The sequence below is a fragment of the Dermochelys coriacea genome, chromosome 18 (assembly GCF_009764565.3).
Source record: "Dermochelys coriacea isolate rDerCor1 chromosome 18, rDerCor1.pri.v4, whole genome shotgun sequence".
NCBI lineage: Eukaryota > Metazoa > Chordata > Testudines > Dermochelyidae > Dermochelys > Dermochelys coriacea.
Window position 1 is genome coordinate 5,651,267 of NC_050085.1, and position 25,285 is coordinate 5,676,551.

At 39.4% G+C, this 25,285-nt stretch overlaps 1 protein-coding gene across 9 annotated transcripts in view; it reads left to right on the plus strand.

Annotated features, from left to right (window-relative positions):
* SPEN (spen family transcriptional repressor) overlaps window positions 1-25,285 on the plus strand; it is a 113,165-nt gene that overhangs the window by 25,966 nt on the left and 61,914 nt on the right. For 6 of the 9 annotated variants that reach the window (XR_006276285.1, XM_043499765.1, XM_038377218.2 and 3 more), the window contains exons 2-3: window positions 4,144-4,464; window positions 8,444-8,920. Coding sequence is in view for 8 of the 9 variants with exons in the window: in XM_043499765.1 (XP_043355700.1) it covers window positions 4,144-4,464; window positions 8,444-8,920 (798 nt within the window). In the remaining variant the exon portion in view is untranslated. The other 3 variants (XM_038377222.2, XM_038377221.2, XM_043499766.1) reach the window with 3 other exon arrangements.

The following is a 25,285-nucleotide window of genomic DNA, read 5'->3' on the forward strand; positions in this document are numbered from 1 at the left end:
AATAAAAAGTTTGTCAGGATCTGCATCCGATGAAGTGAGCTGTAGCTCACGAAAGCTTATGCTCAAATAAACTTGTTAGTCTCTAAGGTGCCACAAGTACTCCTTTTCTTTTTGCGAATACAGACTAACACGGCTGCTACTCTGAAATTTGTCAGGATAGTAAGTGGAAACAAGTATTTTAAGAGCCCTTCTGTGAAATGTAACTGACAGATGACACTGCTTCATTGTTAGCTAGGCTATATATAATTGTACTCACAAAGGTCATTGGGATTATATTTTTTGTGAGGAGTTCATGATTCAGTTGTTGCTGAAAACAAAGTATGGAAAAACGCTGTCAATTTGGATTTGTGAATGTTGACAAAATAAAATGCAAATCAATACACTAAGTACTACACGCTGAATTCATAGAGACTCAAAGGAAAACAAAATTGAAACAAAAAGAAAAGCAGTACTTGTGGCACCTTAGAGACTAACAAATTTATTAGAGCATAAGCTTTCGTGAGCTACAGCTCACTTCATCGGATGCATTTGGTGGAAAAAACAGAGGAGAGATTTATATACACACACAGAAAACATGAAACAATGGGTTTATCTCACACACACTGTAAGGAGAGTGATCACTTAAGATAAGCCATCACCAGCAGCGAGCTGTAGCTCATGAAAGCTTATGTTCAAATAAATTTGTTAGTTTCTAAGGTGCCACAAGTACTCCTTTTCTTTTTTTTGAATATTCTGTAAATGCAGAAAAACTCGGAGTGAAAATTGTGGGTTTTTGAGAATTTATTCCAGTGCAATGTTTCTAGTGATCTTGGTATAATCTTCTGAGGGTTTTTGTAAAGTGCTTTTAAATTGTAATATTCATATCTGTGATACCCCCAGGGTGCAATCTGGACTGTTGAACAGCTGTTTCCCGTCAGTTCTCAGACCGAGGGTTCATTTTATGCTGTGAGAGCAACCATTCCTGATCTGCTCAGACAATATCTAGCATGTAAATTACTCCCAGCTATGCTGTGTGAGTCCTGTGGCTAGCCACTCTTGAATTACACTGCAGAGCAACACCAGCAAATTCCCAGTCCTAGACTTTCCCCAAGAAATGTGTGTCTTGGCCAGGAGAGGGCTGGGTAGTACAACACAAGCGCGTATAAAGTCTGTCATTTTATTAATAGAAAATGATGTGCACAAATCCTGTTATCTCAAATGGAGTTTCCCAAGCACTTCAAGCACACTGGTTTAAATAAAACAAGTTAGATTTTTAAGTGATTACAAGTAATGAGGTATAAAAGTCAGAATTTGTAAAAGAAAATGAAAAATAAAACTCGACTAATATCTAACTTAACAAGGTAAGTGAATTCAAAGCAAAGGTCTGTCACGACATGTTTTAGCAGTCTTACTGGCTGGACTCCTTTCGGTCAGGACCTCTTCTCCCAATTCAGTGCTGCCACCTTTGTTCTTCAAATCTTGTTGTCATGTGGGTAGATAGAGAAGCAGAGACATAACTTGAGGTCTGACCTTCATTCTTGTACTTTGAGAATTTATTCTTCTTTGAGAATCCTCTTCAGTGAGGGTTCAGGAGACGACAGATTGTGGGGATAGGAACCTCCAGCTGTTTGTTTGCCAAGGTGTAAATTTCTTGCTCACCCTTTTTACTGCCAAAGAATGACCACTAAACCAGGTGGTGATTCCTTGGATTTTGTTGACCACTTGCTGAGGCATCAGTTTGCCTTTTGTCTCCTGAGGAACTGGTTTGTGGCTGCTTTTCTAAACTTGGGCAATGTCTCAGTAATGTCATAAAGTAGAATTTTATAATTTTACATATAGTGTTGCAGATCATTATTATTCTGGTAAAATGTGTATGGCAAATTGAGTTTTCAAATGATACCTCACAAGGCATACTTTGTACAAAACTTATCATAGTCTTGTAAAAGGGGTGAACATCAAGGTACAGACTGGTTTCAGAGTAGCAGCCGTGTTAGTCTGTATTCGCAAAAAGAAAAGGAGTACTTGTGGCACCTTAGAGACTAACATTTATTTGAGCATAAGCTTTCGTGAGCTACAGCATCCAATGAAGTGAGCTGTAGCTCACGAAAGCTTATGCTCAAATAAATTTGTTAGTCTCTAAGGTGCCACAAGTACTCCTTTTCTTTTTGCAAGGTACAGACTGTTACTTTCCCTTTAATTTAAGGCAAATGGCAGTACCTGTATCTGTTTTAAAGTGCCAGATGCTGTAAGCTCTATTTTCACACTTAGGCTGTCTACACTGCCAATTTCAGCGCTAAAACTTTCGTCGTTCAGCGGTGTGAAAAAACACCCCCTCGAGTGGACAAAAGTTTTAGTTCTGAAAAGCGCCAGTATAGACACTACCACCACTCTTTTGGGGTGTGTGGTGGTTGGTTTTTTTGTTTGGTTTTTTTTTGTTTGTTTGTTTGTTTTTTTTAAATCGCTGGGCGAGCTCTCCCCCGGTGATAAAGCGTAACTATACTGCCCTTCTCACGGTGCTGGCGCTGCTGTGGCAGTGCTGTAATGTGGGCAGTGTAGACATACCCTAAGTTCTGTCTCCTCCATACTGCTTTTCATTCACAGTGCTGCCCAAAGCTTTTATGGTCAACCAGCAACCTTAATTTTAAAGATGCTTTAGTTAGTTAGCTACATGTATTATTTACATGTATTACATGTATGTTTGGTACTGTATGAAACAGGAAGATAGAATCTACATCTAGATTTAGATAGCATTTTATTGGAAAGTCCACTCGTGGAGTAGCTTTTGCAATTTTATTTAAACTATTAATGAAAGTCATGCATGTAACAGTTAAACATAGCTCCTGAAATAATCTTCACCCATGAGATGCTTGCTATTGATTGTGACCTCTTTTTCCTCCTGGAGCAAGTAGCTGAGAACAGTTTTGATATTGCTTAAGGTTTAACTGTATCTAATTTTTACCTTTTTTATTGCAAATTTTATAACTACTTACTGTATCCTCATGAATCAGTAATACTAATTTTTGTAATCCTTGTCTTTATGATTTATATATATTTCTTATTCTTTCTCTTGCATATTCCAACCCAGTTTGTCGAGCTTCCAAATTCTGCATTTTACATTTTGGAACTGTTTTTTTTATTTTTTGTAACTGATTAACGTATGCAATAAAATGCCATTATCTGCTTTTTAGAAACGTCTTGACTGAGTGAATTGGCTGTTTAAAATTTTAATGTGGAGCTTGGCATACATAGTGCCTCTAAACTGTTTCAAAAATATACTTAACACAAGATATTCTTCATCTTCCTGTCTTTTTTAAAAATGTTTTGTTTGTATTGGTTTATACAAGTTATTGTAGTATGTTGCTTGTAGTTTTTTTTTGTTTTGTTTTTGTTTTTTGCAAGGAGGCGAATTCATATCCGTAATTGATTAAATTCTTGCTATTATTAAGCCATGGTTACAACTTATACTGTGTTGCAGTTACTTAACATCAGGGTCATGTCACATTTCTTAAAGCTTTCATGAATGTAACTGGTGTGGTGGTGTTTCATAGTGGGGAGTTTAAAGTTGAATTCTAGGAGCATAGTTCAGTGGTGAATTTGTAGGTCACACTTTTTTAAAATCAAACTGAGAAGCTATTGTAAATTAAGTTTGAGATCAGAAATCCGGTATTGGAATTAACAATGTTTTAACACCGAATTATCTAAATTTATATCAGAATAGTAAAATAGCTGTGTCAGGTTTTTTCTTAGTGTTACGACTTTATTTGTAATTATTTTTGCAGTTTTGTAAGGTTAATTATGTCGAGATTGTCAAATCAGATTAAAAATTAGGAGTATCATTGTAACTATAAATGCCTTTTTATTTCTTAGGATGTTGTTGTTTGGGAATATATTCTATTAAGATGGATCTCTTGGTAGCCTAACCAGAAATGCTTCTCTGATCAAAAAGGAAAGAAGTCTGAAAATAGTTACTGAAAGTATAAATGGTAATTTTCCTCTTAAACAGCCACCTAGATAAAAAAACAAACACATCCTTATTTTGAAATTAGTTTACTTACTATTTAGAAGACTTAATTGTTTGAATATGTATTTTTTTACACTTCAGTATTTTTAATATGATCTTTTGTGTTAGCATTAATATATTTGTTTTGCTTTGTTTTTTTGCAGATATGGACGTGTTGAAAGTGTCAAAATTCTCCCCAAAAGGGGGTCAGAAGGTGGAGTGGCGGCCTTTGTGGATTTTGTGGACATCAAAAGTGCACAGAAGGCACACAACTCTGTCAACAAAATGGGAGATAGAGACCTACGGACGGATTATAATGAACCAGGAACCATTCCAAGTGCTGCTCGGGGATTGGATGATACAGTTTCCATAGCATCTCGTAGTAGAGAGGTTTCTGGGTTCAGAGGAGGTGGGGGGGGCCCCACTTATGGCCCCCCACCATCACTTCATGCACGGGAAGGACGTTATGAGCGGAGACTTGATGGGTAAGTTCCAAGGTTTCTCTAGGCAGGTATTTTGTATTTGATATGGTGAGAAACGCAAACTCGTATATAGGGCCCCCAGATGGATTTAAAAGTTTGGGAATTATCTATGTTTCCTATTTTGGGTTGGAAACGGAAGTGATTCCTATCCCAGTGGCTGGTATCTTGTGGATCCATAGAGGATGTTTTCTGCAGCTGGTTGGATATCTACTCTTGAAATAAGGTGATCTTAAGAATGAAGATTTCCTGTGGCCAGCATCGATGTTGGAGTTATTCTTCTAGAAGTAATGATTTACATTTTTTTGGATAAAATTCAGGCCTTATTTGGATGTATCACTGCTACCAGATGGAACTATATTGCTGGAGCACAAGTTCTATATGGAGTATCTTCGGAATATTAGAAAATAAGATTATTTGAAAGCTTGATGCATAGTCCTCAGTTTTTACTATATACAGTTTTTATATATTAATTGGATTGTCACCAAAAATTTCTAGTAGACTTCACTGATGCAGCATCTTGGATTCTACAAACAACATTTAGGCATGGAAATATGTATTGGATGAAGAAGATGGAAGGCAGCTATTGATGTTTCCATTTTGGATCTACATCAGTTCCAGATTTTGGGGATTATTCTTCCTGATGGTATTGTCAGAAAAAAAGATGGACATTTCTAAAATTTGGAAATTATAGTCATTCTAAAAGTACTGGAATAAGAACCACTGCCTTGAATTTATGGGATGCTTTACAGCCAAGATGTATATGATGGTGTACAGCCAAGGGGAGTGGATTACTATCTAGTATCTTAAAAAGCCATTTGCTACTGCACAGTTAAAGGTACTTTAGTTTTAAGGACATGGTGCTAATTATCAGTTTGTGGATACATCAATCAAAATTGACTGGGCTGGATGGTTACAAAGGTGGATAGAGGATACCGGCTGGCCAGCCATGATGCATTCCCTCAAACATTGGGTGTACTTCTACCAGTTGCTTGATTCAGACTTAGGGCCGGAAATTAAAATTAATGGATGCATTTCTAAGTGTCAACTGTCTCAAGAAAGAAGTCTGGGGGTTTCAGAGTTATGGTTTCAGTTTGGGACTACTTGCTTCCTGTGGATTTTTTTTATCTTGTCACTCAGATTTTTTTTTTCTTGTTGGTTCATCTAAAATATCATTTGACACCCTTACCCATTAAGAAGGTGGATTACCCCTATAAGAGGGGCCAAAATTGGGGAAGTTATGGTCACAATTCTCTCCCTAGATTTAATTGGGAATATAGGTCGTGTTTCCACACTTGGAAAAGGTTGGTATGCCCTGCCCTGTGTATATTAGCCCCTCTCCTAACCCAAGTCAAACCCTCTCTTTCCACTAACTCCAGTAGTTCTTTGTACTAATAGATAAATCAGAAAAGCACTGTAGCCATTAGATGTTCAGCTCTGCTAGCTCTTGTCTGTCTTCTGTGTCCTTTTAATGGATAAGGACTTTGTTCTTTTGTGTCAGCTATAACAGTAACCTTTTAGCAGTATTGCTTTTTCTGTTACATCATTAAATTATCTTTCACCGGCTAACATTTGATAGGATGCTAAATGCAATCATTTGATAAAATTGTTGATCTTGTTTCCTTCAAAAGGGGGAAAGAAAGAGAAACTCTTATTTGTTAGGCCTGCAAATAGTGTTCTAATCCATAGTTACAAGCAACAGGTACGGAAGTAGAAGAATATGTAACAAATTTTAAATAGGACAGAAGTTATTGGAATTTTATTTTACATTTTTAGTGTGGTTAGCTTTTTTTAAAGAGAGTTGGAAGGAAAAAATGCAGTCTAGGCAGGCACTTACGGGTATGCAACCTTAAGGTGAGGCAGATTGTAAGAAACATAGGATGGGTATAGTGCAGGAATTATGGATCCAGGGTTTCCGTGGGGCATATTTGTAAATTACTGAGGTAACTTTTGAAGATATTCATCAAGGAAGATTCTAATTTAGCTACCAGTTTGAAAAAACTGAAATATTTCCATGATTTTTGACAGAAGACAAATCCTATGATGTGGCAGAAGAGGAGGAACTATGTAGTGAGTTGGGTTATTAAATTCCAGGGAACTGATAATTAATGGATTCTCCAGAAAGAATCTGAGAAGGTAGAGGGGAGAGGTTAAAATGTTCCACATAAAATGGATAATTAGAGTTTGAAGTTAACATAGACATATTTATAATTGAGAAAATACGTTTTTCAATCATTTGATGTGTTCTCTATCGTTCTTAATCTGTCATTTTGTAGACATGTCTTGAAGATGTACCATTCTGGTACCTGACTAAAGTAGAATACTAAGCTATCTGAAATATTCTGTTAACTTCATCTTTCAATTTTTGCTATACCCTTAATTGAGAGACCACACTAACATTCTTAGAATTGTCCTCCAATGATGTACAAAATGTTTTTAATATTGAAACACAGAATGGGCCTTAGCTACTTTAAACCAATGTGTTTCAGTGGCATAGGGAGGATATATAAATCCTTTGACTGCAATCATGAATTGAAAATCTTAGTTAAATTAGCTTTTCTGGGTATGTTTATATCTCTTCATATGAGGTTTTAATACTTTTTGGGACTTCCATCCTCTTTGGTAGTTAGTTATCCTTGAGATTTAGCCATTTAATTTTTCTGATATTGGCAATCAAAATATTTGTTTAAGAGGAGCAACATACCCAGGACTCTAGGTATAGAATTTTGAGAATATCAAAACTCCTTGTAATGAGGATGGAAACGTTTTAAAGAAAACCTAATTTTCTGGGTTTCTCTGTGGGAGCTAACCAAGACCCTTTCTGAATCACTGAATGATCTTCAAATAATTGTGACTGATTTGTGGACAAGACATGGACAATTGTGGAAAAGTAATAATGGGCCTTTATTAACAGCAATAATTTGGAAAAGCCATAGTAGACCTATTTAGTTTAAGAAAAATTTGCTGGAACAATATACACACTCAACTGTTATGTTATGCCTAGAATTTTTTGATAACCAGACAATTTGCGACAAGTACAGGGCTGTAATGAGGGCAGAGCAAGTGGCCGGGGGTATGGGGAGAAGGGCAGAGCGCGTAAAAATGAGGAAGGAAACTGGTAGGGGGCAGAGCCCTGCAGCGGGCATGGTAATGCCCACCTTACTTCTGTGCTGCTCTACCCCCTACTGTTTTTTTTCCATAATTTTTCTGCCCATTCTCTTCCCCCCACTTTGTGTCTGGGTGGCTGCCCTGCTCACCCCACCCTGGGTAAAAGCCCTGCTCAAAATCCTCAAAGATCATTTAATGTACGGGGGGTGGGGGAGAAGAAAGTGTGGTGCAAACCTTAAAATATATGGAAAATTGGGGACTGCAGAGCAAGTGAATTTAAAACAAAATTGCGGTGGAAGCCTAATATTGCTGAATCTGCAATGTTCACAATATCACAAATGAAGTAGGACCTTAGATATAACCCCTTTTGAAAGCAGCTTCTTTCTTCCGGGTCATGCTTTGCATTGAGGCTTTCATGGCAGTAGCCTAATTTATAATGATATTTCTGCAGAAACATAATCATAAGATGGAAAAAAAAAGTTAAAATTCATTAACATTTTTAAAAACTAGATGAAGGATGCAGAAAAAAATGGCTTCACTTAAAATATAAAGGCTTACTTTAAAAAAAAAAAATTCAAACTCCACATGCAAATGTGGAAAAAAAATTGATACATTCTGCTTTGAAGGACACTGGTTATGAAAGCCCAGTTTATGATTAAAGCAAAATGATTGCTCAGCTCTACTGTGTATAAATAAAACTTTGGAGTCAAGTAAAATGTTTAAGTGTGTCAGTGTTTGCTTAATAGGTTATTGCAGTTTAGTGGAGAATCAGTTGCAAAAATAAAGTCAGTGCTGAAGTAAATGTTTGCATGACTTGCTTTTTGTTTTGCTTATCCTTCTCTGATTGATTAAATATTTTTCCCCCTTATAAATACAGGGCTTCAGATAACAGGGAGCGTGCTTATGAACATAGTGCCTATGGACACCATGAACGGGGGACGGGAGGATTTGATCGGACAAGACATTACGATCAGGATTACTATAGAGACCCTCGAGAGCGGACATTACAACATGGGCTCTATTATACTTCCCGGAGTCGAAGTCCAAACCGTTTTGATGCTCATGACCCCCGTTATGAATCTAGGGCCCGGGAGCAGTTTACATTGCCCAGTGTGGTACACAGGGATATCTACAGGGATGATATTACGCGGGAGGTACGAGGCAGAAGGCCAGAACGGAATTACCAGCACAGCAGGAGTCGGTCACCACATTCGTCCCAGTCTAGGACCCAGTCTCCCCAGAGGCTGGCTAGCCAAGCATCTAGACCCACAAGGTCCCCTAGCGGCAGCGGCTCTAGAAGTAGATCGTCAAGTAGTGATTCAATCAGCAGCAGCAGCAGTACCAGCAGCGACAGGTAGGTTAACAGCTTTTGGTTATCAGGGGTGCATTGTTAAATGAAACCAAACAATGATCAGCTCGGTGTGAAGAAAATTGCTACAATATAGTAATCCTTTTCTCCGGACAGCATCCGTAGTAAGCAAACATGAGGAACAGAAACCTCAGCTATCAAAATATGGCACTAATCCCCAGTAATATCTGGGGAGACCCACTACAGATTATTCTGAATTTTGTGCATGAATGTAGAAGTGAACAGGCATGAAACATAAGGACAATGCATTGTAAAGCAGACTTCTTATTAAACAAAAGTGGAGTGTAATAGTTACTGATTCTTCAAACACTAGTGAATTTTCTGTAGTATACTGTGTAAAAGTAATTAAGTCATATTAATGAGATGTCAGTACAATCCTTTGAGAAATTTTATCAATTTCTTTACAAGAAAACCTTACACTTCTAGAAGAGTTTGCTTGTCAAAAAATCTTTAATATTCAATTCCTAGGTTTCAGAGTAGCAGCCGTGTTAGTCTGTATTCGCAAAAAGAAAAGGAGTACTTGTGGCACCTTAGAGACTAACAAATTTATTAGAGCATAAGCTTTCGTGAGCTACAGCTCACTTCATCGGATGCATTTGGTGGAAAAAGCAGAGGAGAGATTTATATACACACACACAGAGAACATGAAACAATGGGTTTATCATACACACTGTAAGGAGAGTGATCACTTAAGATGAGCCATCACCAGCAGCAGGGGGGGGAAGGAGGAAAACCTTTCATGGTGACAAGCAGGTAGGCTAATTCCAGCAGTTAACAAGAATATCAGAGGAACAGTGGGGGGTGGGGTGGGAGGGAGAAATACCATGGGGAAATAGTTTTACTTTGTGTAATGACTCATCCATTCCCAGTCTCTATTCAAGCCTAAGTTAATTGTATCCAGTTTGCAAATTAATTCCAATTCAGCAGTCTCTCGTTGGAGTCTGTTTTTGAAGCTTTTTTGTTGAAGTATAGCCACTCTTAGGTCTGTGATCGAGTGACCAGAGAGATTGAAGTGTTCTCCAACTGGTTTTTGAATGTTATAATTCTTGACGTCTGATTTGTGTCCATTCATTCTTTTACGTAGAGACTGTCCAGTTTGGCCAATGTACATGGCAGAGGGGCATTGCTGGCACATGATGGCATATATCACATTGGTAGATGCACAGGTGAACGAGCCTCTGATGGTGTGGCTGATGTGATTAGGCCCTATGATGGTATCCCCTGAATAGATATGTGGACAGAGTTGGCAACGGGCTTTGTTGCAAGGATAGGTTCCTGGGTTAGTGGTTCTGTTGTGTGGTGTGTGGTTGCTGGTGAGTATTTGCTTCAGATTGGGGGGCTGTCTGTAAGCAAGGACTGGTCTGTCTCCCAAGATCTGAGAGAGCGATGGCTCGTCCTTCAGGATAGGTTGTAGATCCTTGATGATGCGTTGGAGGGGTTTTAGTTGGGGGCTGAAGGTGATGGCTAGTGGCGTTCTGTTGTTTTCTTTGTTGGGCCTGTCCTGTAGTAGGTGACTTCTGGGTACTCTTCTGGCTCTGTCAATCTGTTTCTTCACTTCAGCAGGCGGGTACTGTAGTTGTAGGAATGCATGATAGAGATCTTGTAGGTGTTTGTCTCTGTCTGAGGGGTTGGAGCAAATGCGGTTATATCGTAGCGCTTGGCTGTAGACAATGGATCGAGTGGTATGATCTGGATGAAAGCTAGAGGCATGTAGGTAGGAATAGCGGTCAGTAGGTTTCCGATATAGGGTGGTGTTTATGTGACCATCGCTTATTAGCACCGTAGTGTCCAGGAAGTGGATCTCTTGTGTGGACTGGTCCAGGCTGAGGTTGATGGTGGGATGGAAATTGTTGAAATCATGGTGGAATTCCTCAAGAGCTTCTTTTCCATGGGTCCAGATGATGAAGATGTCATCAATGTAGCGCAAGTAGAGTAGGGGCATTAGGGAACGAGAGCTGAGGAAGCGTTGTTCTAAGTCAGCCATAAAAATGTTGGCATACTGTGGGGCCATGCGGGTACCCATCGCAGTGCCGCTGATTTGAAGGTATACATTGTCACCAAATGTGAAATAGTTATGGGTCAGGACAAAATCACAAAGTTCTGCCACCAGGTTAGCCGTGACAGTATCGGGGATACTGTTCCTGACGGCTTGTAGTCCATCTTTGTGTGGAATGTTGGTGTAGAGGCCATTTACAAAACACACTTTGATTCTCTACAAAAGAAAAAGGACACTAAGCTATCTAAACTACTATATGCCACAAGGGGCCACAACAATGGTTCCCGTAACCCACCCAGCAATATTGTTAATCTATCCAACTATACTCTTAGCCCAGCGGAAGAATCTGTCCTATCTCGGGGCCTCTCCTTTTGCCCCTCCACCCCCACGAACATGATACAGTTCTGTGGTGACCTAGAATCCTATTTTCGACGTCTCAGACTCAAGGAATATTTCCAACACACCTCTGACCAACATATTAACCCACAGAGACCTTCCTGCCAACACTACAAAAAGAAGGATTCTAGGTGGACTCCTCCTGAAGGTCGAAACAGCAGCCTGGATTTCTACATAGACTGCTTCCGCCGACGTGCACGAGCTGAAATTGTGGAAAAGCAGCATCGCTTACCCCATAACCTCAGCCATGCAGAACACAGTGCCATCCACAGCCTCAGAAACAACTCTGACATCATAATCAAAAAGGCTGACAAAGGAGGTGCTGTCGTCATCATGAATAGGTCAGAGTATGAACAAGAGGCTACTAGGCAGCTCTCCAACACCACTTTCTACAAGCCATTACCCTCTGATCCCACTGAGAGTTACCAAAAGAAACTACAGCATTTGCTCAAGAAACTCCCTGAAAAAGCACAAGAACAAATCCGCACAGACACACCCCTGGAGCCAGGACCTGGGGTATTCTATCTGCTACCCAAGATCCATAAACCTGGAAATCCTGGACGCCCCATCATCTCAGGCATTGGCACCCTGACAGCAGGATTGTCTGGCTATGTAGACTCCCTCCTCAGGCCCTTCGTTACCAGCACTCCCAGCTATCTTCGAGACACCACCGATTTCCTGAGGAAACTACAGTCCATTGGTGATCTTCCTAAAAACACCATCCTAGCCACTATGGATGTAGAAGCCCTCTACACCAACATTCCACACAAAGATGGACTACAAGCCGTCAGGAACAGTATCCCCGATACTGTCACGGCTAACCTGGTGGCAGAACTTTGTGACTTTGTCCTGACCCATAACTATTTCACATTTGGTGACAATGTATACCTTCAAATCAGCGGCACTGCGATGGGTACCCGCATGGCCCCACAGTATGCCAACATTTTTATGGCTGACTTAGAACAACGCTTCCTCAGCTCTCGTTCCCTAATGCCCCTACTCTACTTGCGCTACATTGATGACATCTTCATCATCTGGACCCATGGAAAAGAAGCTCTTGAGGAATTCCACCATGATTTCAACAATTTCCATCCCACCATCAACCTCAGCCTGGACCAGTCCACACAAGAGATCCACTTCCTGGACACTACGGTGCTAATAAGCGATGGTCACATAAACACCACCCTATATCGGAAACCTACTGACCGCTATTCCTACCTACATGCCTCTAGCTTTCATCCAGATCATACCACTCGATCCATTGTCTACAGCCAAGCGCTACGATATAACCGCATTTGCTCCAACCCCTCAGACAGAGACAAACACCTACAAGATCTCTATCATGCATTCCTACAACTACAGTACCCGCCTGCTGAAGTGAAGAAACAGATTGACAGAGCCAGAAGAGTACCCAGAAGTCACCTACTACAGGACAGGCCCAACAAAGAAAACAACAGAACGCCACTAGCCATCACCTTCAGCCCCCAACTAAAACCCCTCCAACGCATCATCAAGGATCTACAACCTATCCTGAAGGACGAGCCATCGCTCTCTCAGATCTTGGGAGACAGACCAGTCCTTGCTTACAGACAGCCCCCCAATCTGAAGCAAATACTCACCAGCAACCACACACCACACAACAGAACCACTAACCCAGGAACCTATCCTTGCAACAAAGCCCGTTGCCAACTCTGTCCACATATCTATTCAGGGGATACCATCATAGGGCCTAATCACATCAGCCACACCATCAGAGGCTCGTTCACCTGTGCATCTACCAATGTGATATATGCCATCATGTGCCAGCAATGCCCCTCTGCCATGTACATTGGCCAAACTGGACAGTCTCTACGTAAAAGAATGAATGGACACAAATCAGACGTCAAGAATTATAACATTCAAAAACCAGTTGGAGAACACTTCAATCTCTCTGGTCACTCGATCACAGACCTAAGAGTGGCTATACTTCAACAAAAAAGCTTCAAAAACAGACTCCAACGAGAGACTGCTGAATTGGAATTAATTTGCAAACTGGATACAATTAACTTAGGCTTGAATAGAGACTGGGAATGGATGAGTCATTACACAAAGTAAAACTATTTCCCCATGGTATTTCTCCCTCCCACCCCACCCCCCACTGTTCCTCTGATATTCTTGTTAACTGCTGGAATTAGCCTACCTGCTTGTCACCATGAAAGGTTTTCCTCCTTCCCCCCCCTGCTGCTGGTGATGGCTCATCTTAAGTGATCACTCTCCTTACAGTGTGTATGATAAACCCATTGTTTCATGTTCTCTGTGTGTGTGTATATAAATCTCTCCTCTGCTTTTTCCACCAAATGCATCCGATGAAGTGAGCTGTAGCTCACGAAAGCTTATGCTCTAATAAATTTGTTAGTCTCTAAGGTGCCACAAGTACTCCTTTTCTTTTATTCAATTCCTAGGAACTTCATATAGTCAGCTGCATGATTGCTTCAATATTTCTGCTATTCCAGTATTGCAGTATAAAGTGTATGTGGTCAAAATTAAAGTAATAACAAACCTATCAAGGAGCTGAATTTCTTTCAACAAACTGACATATCCTGTGAACTCCTTCTCATTCACCTTCTTGAATTGTGATCAACACTGTAAATGGATTTAGAGACTTAACAGCCTAACAGAAAAGTAATCATAGAAAAGTAGGGCTGGAAAGGATCCTGAGAGGTCATCTAGTCAGTCTATCCTTCTCTGCTGAAGCAGGACCAAATGTACTTAGACCAGCTGTCCTCAACCTTTCTGTGGGAATAGCATATTACGGGAATAGCATATTGCTATTCCCAGATGACTGTGGCGGGCACCGGACACCATGACACCGAGAAGCGGCAATGGCAAGAAGCACCGCCACCAAAATACTGCTGAGAAATGGCAAAGCTTCTTGGTGGCATTTTGGCGGTGCGGTGTCCTGCAGGCACACACACATGCCCCAGTGGTGCTCTAGCGCCTGCGGGCACCACGTTGGGGACCACTGACCTAGACAATCCCTGACTACTGATTGTCTAGCCTGTTCTTAAAATCCTTCAGTGACAGGGATTCCACAGCAATAGTAATGCAAAATGTAACGGAACTGTTCGGTAAAGAGCTCAGTTGCTGAGTAAGTAGGCAGGTTTAGAGCTGAAAATACTTCTCTTGCTGAGCAATTATTTTCCAAAAGCAAAAATACTGAAAACTCTTATTTTTAAGACCTTCGTTATGACCATAATATTAATTTGGATAGTCTGTTCACTAAGAGATAATCAGAATTTTTACAACTGGTAACTCTCTAATCAAAATAATTACTTTTAATCAAACATAATGGTTTGAACTCATTCCAGAAGATGGAATGATTTTGAAGGGAACCTATAAAGGGAAAGAAAACTGAGTTTCTGCTCCTTTTTGGCTTCTTTATGATGTACGAAAAGGCCCCAAGAGGGTTTCTTTCCTTGTGTTCTTCTAATTTATTTTAAGGAGTTTTTTCTGTTTTTTTTTTAATTGAGAAATTCAGATATTATCTAGGCTGGAAGACTATGATGAGTGGAGAATTAGTGAAATGGTGACATCACGAGCAATTAAGAAGAGAAAGAGACAAGCCAACCATAAAACAGCCTTATTTAATATCCTATCTCCTATTTTTCAGCGACAAATTAACATTTTAAATAAAGGAAACATTTTTGTTAAAGATTTAACACCTTCAGACATGTTAGAACTTGAAATAAACATCACTGAGACCTCTCGGAGGTCTCCAGCAAAACTAGAGAAGATCAAATGTGACATGCCTGATATCTCTTAAGCTTAAAATATAAGCAAGAAAAATATCTGTACTTTTGCGTGGGCTTTATCATAAAAAAAGAAAAATAGCAGAAGCCCAGCTCACCTACATATTTACTGGATACAAGTGTTGAGGCATTAAAATCTTCAACCTGGGGGTGAAGAACTCAAAAATTCATAACACTAAGTATTGCCCCAATGGAACAAAGTGATATTTTTATAAGAAACTGTCAATATCAGTTATGTTTTGGTAGTTCATTTTCCCTGTAACTTTTATCTTAATGTTGCAAGATTAGATGTCTCTGGAAAAGAGAAATGTTGATGTTTTGATCTTATTAACCAGAGCAGCGAATTCAGACTCAATGAAATAAGTACTAGTAAGTTTTAGGGGTAGTGCCTTACATCCTGAAGGAACACACACTACTTTTTACACACTTTACAAACTGTGGAATATAAAATAATAAACACATCATTTGCATAATAAAACATGTACATTACATCATAACATTAAATTTCAAGAATAACTATTTTTTAAAAAGAAAAAGCCCCTTCTTACTCAGTAGACCTCTTGTTACTTTTTTATTCCTGTTAACAATGCAGAGCTATGGAGAATGAAATGCATCCTGTTATGGTTTGTATAATCTATAGAATTGTTTACCAAGTTCCAAATGCATTTCCCTTTGTTTTCAATGGGATTGTAGAGGTGTAACTAAACACAGAATTTCTCCTGCAATAAACATAGATGCCATTGGTTGACTCAGAAATTAAATGAACTCTGAAACTATAGTAGGGTGTCTGTGCTTTTGGAATACTTGAGATCCTTTTGTGGCTTGGTTAATAGTGAAAGATGTGAGCTTTTCAAAATATTTGTAAACTTACAGAAACATTATGAATTCTGTGGTTAATTGGCCATAACTAGTTAAAATCACCAATGGTGCTCAAGATAATTCATTCTCTACATCAAGCCTCTTTTTCATGTCTCTCTCTCTCTCTCACTTTCTCCATTGTCAGTTGTGAAGTAAACTGTATTTTTCTACAGCGGTAGATCACTTCTAGACCCAAATGTAAGTATTTAGGGTCAAATTTTGGGAGCTACTGGAGAGAGAGATAAAAAAAAGGGGGATGGGGGGTGGGTATAGGCAGTTTTCCAAAAGCTACCATGGAAAAATGAGCAGAAAAATAACTGAATGAAAATAATTATGGTATATTTTAGTTTTATTCTTTGAAAGATATAAACTATAGTAGGGGTCATACAGACTAAATATAATGTTAAGATTAGAAGATTTTCCCTAATTGGACAAAGTTGTGAGGAAAGATGCTCTGCATATTTTCAAAATGTAAACAAACATTTGTCTTGCATTGGTTTGGAGTGTGTTGATTCCACTTCAGTTAAGCTTAGTTTTAAGTGTATATTTTAAGAGGTCTTTTGTTGTTGTTGGATGCTTTCTTTGGGGTTTTGTGATGAGAACTCTAAATGAGTAAATTAGAACATAAGACCAAAAAGGACATTATTCTCTCTCAGAATATCAGAGAGGAAAGCTGACTTATGTGAAAATCTCTGGATGATTCAGTTTTTTTAAGTAGTAATTTTGTAAAGTCAAATGAGTTAGCACATTTCTTGTAGTTGCATGTGTTTTGTTGTTAGTTTTAAAATCTTCATTTAGCAACATATTGAAGTACGTGGCATTGAGGTCCATGCCACTGCTTGTGTTTTAAAATGTGGAAATAACTTTTCAATCAGGGCTTAAATGTCTTCCCAAATTCTGGTAGAAGTGTTTTAGATCTCCTATGATACTTCAATTCAGTAAGGGAGCTTTCATGGTAGAGACTAAAAAAGTAAGAGAAATCATTCAGAATTTTGTGTGTAGACATATAAAGTAACTAGAGTTCCTTCCCCTTCTTTTTTGCAAGAATGATTGGTCGATGTTTAAGTTCAAGGTACAGTGGTTGTTTGGTTTACTAGCTAGTTGCATAATTAGCTGTGATTTGCACCATAAGCTGCAAGCTCCTGTCCAAATATTATAGCACCAGACTCTGCATATATGCAAAGTAGTTACGTTCATAGGGATAGGATACAGAGGGACCAAGACAAATTAGAGGATTGGGCCAAAAGAAATCTGATGAGGTTCAACAAGGACAAGTGCAGAGTCCTGCACTTTGCATGGGATTCTTCCATCCTCTCCTATAGAATAGGGACCGAGCGCCTAGGCAGCAGTTCTACAGAAAAGGACCTAGGAAGTGGACGAGAAGCTGGATATGAGTCAACAGTGTGCCCTTGTTGCCAAGAAGGCTAATGGCATTTTGGGCTGTATAAGTAGGGGCATTGCCAGCAGATCTAGGGACATGATCGTTACCCTCTATTCGGCGTTGGTGAGGCCTCATCTGGAGTACTGTGTCCAGTTTTGGGCCCCACGCTACAAGAAGGATGTGGAAAATTGGAAAGCGTCCAGTGAAGGGCAACAAAAATGATTAGGGGGCTGGAGCACATGACTTATGAGGAGAGGCTGAGGGAACTGGGATTATTTATTCTGCAGAAAAGAATGGGGGGGATTTGATAGGTGCTTTCAACTACCTGAAAGGGGGTTCCAAAGAGGATGGATCTAGACTGTTCTCAGTGGTAGCAGATGACAAAACAAGGAGTAATGGTCTCAAGTTGCAATGGGGGAGGTTTAGGTTGAATATTAGGAAAAACTTTTTCACTAGGAGGGTGGTGAAGCACTGGAGTGGGTTGCCTAGGGAGGTGGTAGAATCTCCTTCCTTAGAGGTTTTTAAGGTCAGGCTTGACAAAGCCCTGGCTGGGTTGATTTAGTTGGGGATTGGTCCTTCTTTGAGCAGGGGGTTGGATTCGATGACCTCCTGAGGTCCCTTCCAACCCTGATATTCTATGATTCATTGTCAGAAAGCATCTGTATAATTCGTTTTTGTAGCACTAAATGAAATGTACAGCAAGAAATTCTACTTAGTGTCTGAAAGTGAATTTGAGTATTATGCCATTTATAAGGTGTTCTCAAAGTTGTAATAACAGGTAATTTATAGATAAGTTATTTTAAAAAAAAGTACTTGAATGATCAGTATTGAAGTTCCTCTTCGTAGAGCAACAGAAACTGTAGAAAATAAAAGCATTAGTGTTGCTTATGATTCTTTAACACAAAAGATACAAAAAAATCAAGAACTAATGCATTTTAATCGCAGGAAAAAGAAGTGCAACAAAAAGTTTGGGGAGCATGGAGTCTAGACCAGTGGTTCTCAAAGCCGGTCCACCGCTTGTTCAGGGAAAGCCCCCGCGCGCCAGACCGGTTTGTTTACATGCCGCGTCCGCAAGTTCAGCTGATTTGCCGCTCCCACTGGCCGCGGTTCACCACTCCAGGCCAATGGGGGCTGCGGGAAGCAGCGGCCAGCACGTCCCTTGGTCCACGCCACGGCCAGTGGGAGCAGTGAACTGTGGCCAGTGGGAGCCGCAATTGGCTGAACCTGCAGATGCAGCACGTAAACAAACTGGTTTGGCGCGCTGGGGCTTTCCCTGAACAAGTGGCGGACCAGCTTTGAGAACCACTGGTCTAGAATACATTCTGTTTTGTTTGTTTGGTGAAAGTAGAAATTAGCGAATTTAGTTTGATTACATAATACCAACTTTTCCCTATCATTGTCCCCTTCTCCTTCTCTTCTGCTTAGTTTGTCTGCCAGCTAGTGATGAATCGTTGATTTTTAAAATGGGATTTATGATTTGTGAGTGGGTTAGGAGATGTCTCCGCATGGGACAGTTGAAAAATTATTTGGGATTTAGGCTAACTGCAAATGTAGATACTTGGATACTTTTGGGCTGTTCATGGTGATCACTGAGTAAAAGAATTCCATACAGATAAGTTATATGGAATGAAGAACTTTATTGGAATGAAGAGTTCACCTGAATGGTGCTTTTGTATCTCTTTCTATGAATACATGAAAAGTAGGTTATGGCTATTTACATTAATTTAGTGAATATTCCTATAGTAAAAAAAAAAGGAGTACTTGTGGCACCTTAGAGACTAACAAATTTGTCTCTAACAAATTTTAGTCTCTAAGGTGCCACAAGTACTCCTTTTCTTTTTGCGAATACAGACTAACACGGCTGCTACTCTGATTCCTATAGTAGTGGAGAGAGACTGGGGCAGAGAATTTTTTTTTAAATTGCTTTCATTTTAAGTATTTATAGCAAAGGCAATAATTATCCGGAGGATGAAAATTTCTGATCTTCACCTTTTTGTTCAGATAAAGCCATATGCCACTTTGATGTTATCTTAGACTTAGGAAATGTGAATTATGGAAAGAAATATTAACTATAAGAAATCCAACTCTAGTGTCCTCAGTTTTGTAGTAGCCATCCAACAGTCTCATTTTGTTCTTCCTTGTGCTTTTGTTCATGTTTCTGTGTCTGTGCTATGTCTAATCTAAATATAACCAGATCATCCTCTTAAAAAATGTCACCCTCAGGAGTATATCAGATTTCTTCAAATTGACTACAGGCAGAAAATTTTTAGATGGCTTTAAAGAAGGAAGAGGTCTCTTGCTCTTAAGAGACAGAAATACAGAGAGCAAGACATCTCTTCCTTCCTTCTTTTAAAGACATCTGAAAATTTCCTGCCGTAGTCTGTGTAAGTCTATATGTGTATATATGTATTTTCTGTGTTTGTGTATACACAAAATATTGTGTTATATGATTTACACAGATGGTCAGTAATGCTGATGTTGACATATGCAAAATACATTACGTGACCATTATATGATCTCCTCCTAGCTGGTAAACTAATTCCAAGGCCATGTCTACACTATCACTTAAGTCAGCAAAACTTGTATCACTCAAGGGTGTGAAAAAACCATCCCCCTAAGTGACATAAGTTTCATTGGCAAAAGTGGTAGTGTGCAAAGCTCTCTCTCTGACATAGCTGCTGCCACTCGTTGGGGATGGTTTAATTATGCCGATGGGAGAGTTCTGTAAGCTCTCTAGTGTAGACATAGACTAAATGTTGAGGTTTAGGCTATTCTCTGGGATAGAAACCAGGATAAGGCTATTCGCCATCTCATTGTATATGAGTGATTATTTCTTTCTTGTTCAGAAATACATAAATTTGACACTAAAACTGTTGGCTGTTTATAGAGGTGACGGGAGAAAACATGCACATTGTATTAGTTCATCTGGATCCCTTTAGAGTAATCAATTAAAAATGAATATTGCATAATAGATTTTCTTTTTCTGAAAATCTGCTTCTTTTAGTTGCCTAACACTTTCCAGAGGCGTAATAATTTATTGTGTTTATACCCTATTGTGAATTGGTCAGCAAAATGATGTAGCTACTTTGGGGTGTTTTTGGTCAAAAATACAGCAGTATTAATCACTTTTATTGCAAAGAGTATATTATTGATCAAGTGTTGAATAAACAGCATTTTCGATTTAGAAAAGGAGTACTTGTGGCACCTTAGAGACTAACCAATTTATTTGAGCATAAACTTTCGTGAGTTACAGATCTCTTCATTGGATGCATGCATCCGATTAAGTGAGCTGTAGCTCACGAAAGCTTATGCTCAAATAAATTGGTTAGTCTCTAAGGTGCCACAAGTACTCCTTTTCTTTTTTTCTCTGATAGAGTTCATGTGAAGCTTTGCTACAATTTCTTGAACTGGTTACTTCAGTGCATGTAGGAGGAGGAAGGTATACCTGTGTTGGAAATGACCCAGTCTCTTAATATGCACTTTAGGGAGCTGTGATTTTTCTGGGAATAAAATGAGAACAAGTCAGACAGCAGTTTCTAGAGTATGTAAGCAGCGAGGATTGTATGCTGAGAGAGTTTGCTGCATCTGAATAGTGGGGATTGGGGAAGCAAGGAACTGCTTGTTTGTATCTCCAGAACCAGTCTGAACTGGAATCATCCAGTTTTGATTTTGTTGAATGCCACCTCCCAGAGGCTGTATGTGTGCTGTGCTTCCTCCTTCTGCCTAACTTCTACAGAGCACGAGGGGGAAGGGCAGGGAGAGAGCCAGCAGGGTTCCAGCCATGTGACAAGCTGGAGTCTTGTGGTTTGCATTGTGGGGGAAGGGATGTGCTTACAAATGCTAAGTGAAATGGTAGCCAATTAACCCGGATATGTTACTGGGAAGGTGGCATTTTAGATAACAGCAGTGATGAGTGTGGGATACAAAAATAAGCAGAAGTTACTTCAGAAGCCTCCCACCCTACCTTCTTTTTGAATGAAAAAGTTAAACTTGTAAACCCCCTTCACACTGAAATTTTCCTTCTGCCATATGTTGTATGCGCCTTACAGTGTGTTGAATGTGTAATTAAAACATCAGAAATTAATTATAGCTGCCCCAGTAGGGCCTTTGTAGTTGTCTAATTTTTTTAATCAATTCCCTTATTTTTGTTAGGGTTTAAATGTTGCTGTTAAATTGTGCTTTGGACTAAAAATTTCCTATACACATTGTTGGAAGCAATTCCATTTCAAAATTACTTTTTAAAAATAAACTGAATACCTTTTCAGTTTTTTACATCACCCTATTTAAAAAATTTGAGGGCCTGATGTAACTCAAAAGCAAGGAAACTCAGAACAAAAGATGAAATTTTGTATTAAACATAACCTTGTTATGCCTAGATATTTTAGCATCCTATGAGGATTGTAATGACTATACAATTCAAATAAAGCATTCTCATTGTACTGTGAAATGTTAATATTTGCAAGTAAAGCTGTGTAATTTAACTATGGTAACAATACTGAAATCTTTACATTTGTATCGGACTTTTAACTATAATGGATTATTTCATTTTTGTTTGAAGTGTCTCTTGGTTATCTAGCATTCTCTGTGTTAAATAAAGTATCTCTTTCACATCTGACCAAAAGCAGACTCTCAACAAGAGAAGAACTTCCCAAATTTATAGACATGCAAGTTATAAACATAGCACAATATGAAACCACAAAAAAGGGACAACTTCAAAGCACTTTGCCCTATTGTTTTATAGTAACCCCCAGTAGTTCTTACTCAGTAGTAGTGGAAAGCTGCCAACACACAGTTGCAAAGGAGTACAAGTGATTTTTATGTAATCTAGCACACTGGCTTCTCTCTTTTGAAAAAGTGTTAAGACTTTTCTGTATTGATAAAAGCCTAGATCACTTTGTTATTCATATTGTCAGTTTAAGTCATCCTTACTACGGTCTTTTTTTGTATTTAAATTTACGTTAGTGTGCATATTCTCTGCTTGGATTAGTTATAATTTGAGAAGGGGGTGGACACTTTCTGTAGTTCAAAAACTGGGTTGTTAGCGTAACATACAAACTATGTTTGGGTAAGTGTTAGCTCTGTTTTTTACCTTTATCTACCTTCTAAATCTGTAACTGTAGAAGTTTATCTTATTCATGACCATCAGTCTTTACACTGGATTTCCCTTCTGCACCTGTACTTGGTAACAGAGACCAGAACTTTACAGCTCCTGTTGGGACTTAAGGCTCCTTTTCAAAAAAAATTCCCAGAATTTTTTGCCTCCAAAGGATTGCATACAGGCAAAGCCAGACCTCACTTTGTGCAGAGCCCTTTTCTTACTAAATTTCAAGTTGGGAGTTTAACAAATGCATTCTTTAGGGAGTCCTAAGTTTATATGTGTGTATCTTATTAAAATTATATAGATATTTGAATGGGCTTTGGGCTATTCTGTACCCACTGAGGGCATCCTTGTGTTGGGGATAGACTTATTTATTTGGCTTTGAGGACTGTCAGGAGTTCAGACTTCTTTGGGACATGGTGCTCTGCTCCCCAAATTTGAGGCTTGGACCAATGTTCCTGATAGTTAAGCCCCCTGTCATATCACCTAAGCCCTTCACATGAGATTCCTTCATCTTCATTGGTCCCCCTCCTTTAAGAGGAAGCACCACAGAGGTTGGTGCCTCAGGAAGACGCTTAGTTCATCAGTAAGACACCACTTCTTGCTCACCTGCAGGCAGCAGCTGTTCTAAAGAAGTGGGAATTAGTATCTGACATGGAGTTCAGCAGTCTGCAAATTCTGGCTGTCTTATGGGGGGTAAGCAATTCCTCTTTCTGTAGTTGTATCCTTTATAGCTGCCACCTTTCCAGTAATTCTGCTACAATGGCAAAAGCAATTGAGCTCTGTCTGTGCTACAACTTCCACCATTACCTTCATTGGAGCTGCACATCTAGTAAGTTACAGGTCCCATATTTATCTTTCTGTTCAAGCCATGGAATGGAAATTTCCTCCTGTGAATCATGAAGCTACTGGAATTGTATTTTCAACAAAAGGTATGTTGAGCACATGGGTGGATTTTATTATTTTTACTGCAGTCTTCTGGCTTCAAGTTCTGGTCCAAGAAATCTTGCACAAAGGATCTAGACAAGGCCAAGAAAAGGGAGATAATTAACTGAGGTCTTATTTGTGTGATGAAGAGTTTCTGCTATGCTCTAGAAGTGAGCATCCTCACTCTCCAGGACCAATACTCAAAGGCAGGAAGAGATCTGGTTCTTCTGATTCTTTTTCTAAAGAACAAGAGAGAAGAAATCCATATCTAGGTAGAAAAAATGAGTAAAAACATCTTCAGTTTCCTTCTCTTTCAGGAGGGATATTCCCATCTGGAGAAGGAAGAAGTGCAGGGTAGGCTGTGAAGTTTTTGAAAGAATAGGTAGCATAGTAGTTCACATTTGATATTCACATGGAAGAATTAAAAAGAAAAGAGGAAAGGCCTACTTAAAAACTTCCTGGAAAATACTAGCCATTACAATTAAAGGGAAAATTCTAATTCCGTGTCCATCTCGCCTTAAATGATGCAACTAAAACAGAGATGGAACATCCCTGTAAATCTTGGATTAAAATTGCAAATTTAGAGTCTGTGTTTTATTTTTGGGGACAAATTTTTGATTTCCCCGAAGAATAGATGTAGTAGTGGACATTCCTAATTAGTCACTGTAATACCTTCCATAGGAGAACTTCCTCCTTAAAGAACTAGGGTACAGGAAGATAGAGTTCTCTGTGAGCCAGGGCTATGAGGCTGTAGCACTCATCTTAAAAACAACATGCTATGCTCAAGCTATTCTGGCCTGGACATGAACTGATGGCAATCAACCTGCAATGGAAAAAGAAGCTGATGAAAACCATCTCCCAAAAGATCTTACAGGCGTTATCCTTCAATTTGGATGTTTCATTGGATCAGATTTGCTGGTTAGTTCAAATCACCACGCTATAGAAGACCTATCTGAGTTTGCTCTGGGAATGCAAATTCTCAGGTGATGAAAGTACTAATGATTGCATCAAAGTATTTACTGGTACAGCTTTTAGTGAGCCACTAGATATCCCTCTACAGAACATCAGTCGGAATGTCAGACCAACCTATTTGAGTAGGCAGCCATTTCAGAGCTAACCATACTCTCAATTTCTGCAGAGAGACTCCAACGATGAGAGGGGGGGGAAAAAAAAACAGATTTAGGAGAAGAAAAGGAGTACTTGTGGCACCTTAGAGACTAACAAATTTATTTGAGCATAAGCTTTCGTGAGGTACAGCTCACTTCATTGGATGCATTCAGTGGAAAATACAGTGGGGAGATGACTTATATACACAGAGAACATGAAACAATGGGTGTTATCATACATGCTGTAAGGAGAGTGATCACTTAAGATGAGCTGTTACCAGCGAGGGGGGGGGGAGGGAGAAGGGGAAAGAAAACCTTTTGTAGTGATGATAAAGGTGGGCCATTTCCAGCATTTGACAAGAACCTCCTGAGGAACTGGGGAGGGGGGGGGGAAGAGAACATGGGGGAATAGCTTTACTTTGTGTAATGACCCATCCATTCCCAGTCTCTATTCAAGCCTAAGTTAATCATATCCAGTTTGCAAATTAATTCCAATTCAGCAGTCTCTCGTTGGAGTCTGTTTTTTGAAGTTTTTTTGTTGAATAGCCACTCTTGGGTCTGTAATCAAGTGACCAGAGAGATTGAAGTGTTCTCAGACTGGTTTTTGAATGTTATAATTCTTGACGTCTGATTTGTGTCCATTTACACTTTTACGTAGAGACTGTCCAGTTTGGCCAATGTACATGGCAGAGGGGCATTGCTGGCACATGATGGCATATATCACATTGGTAGATGCGTAGGTGAATGAGCCTCTGATAGTGTGGCTGATGTGATTAGGCCCTATGATGGTGTCCCCCTGA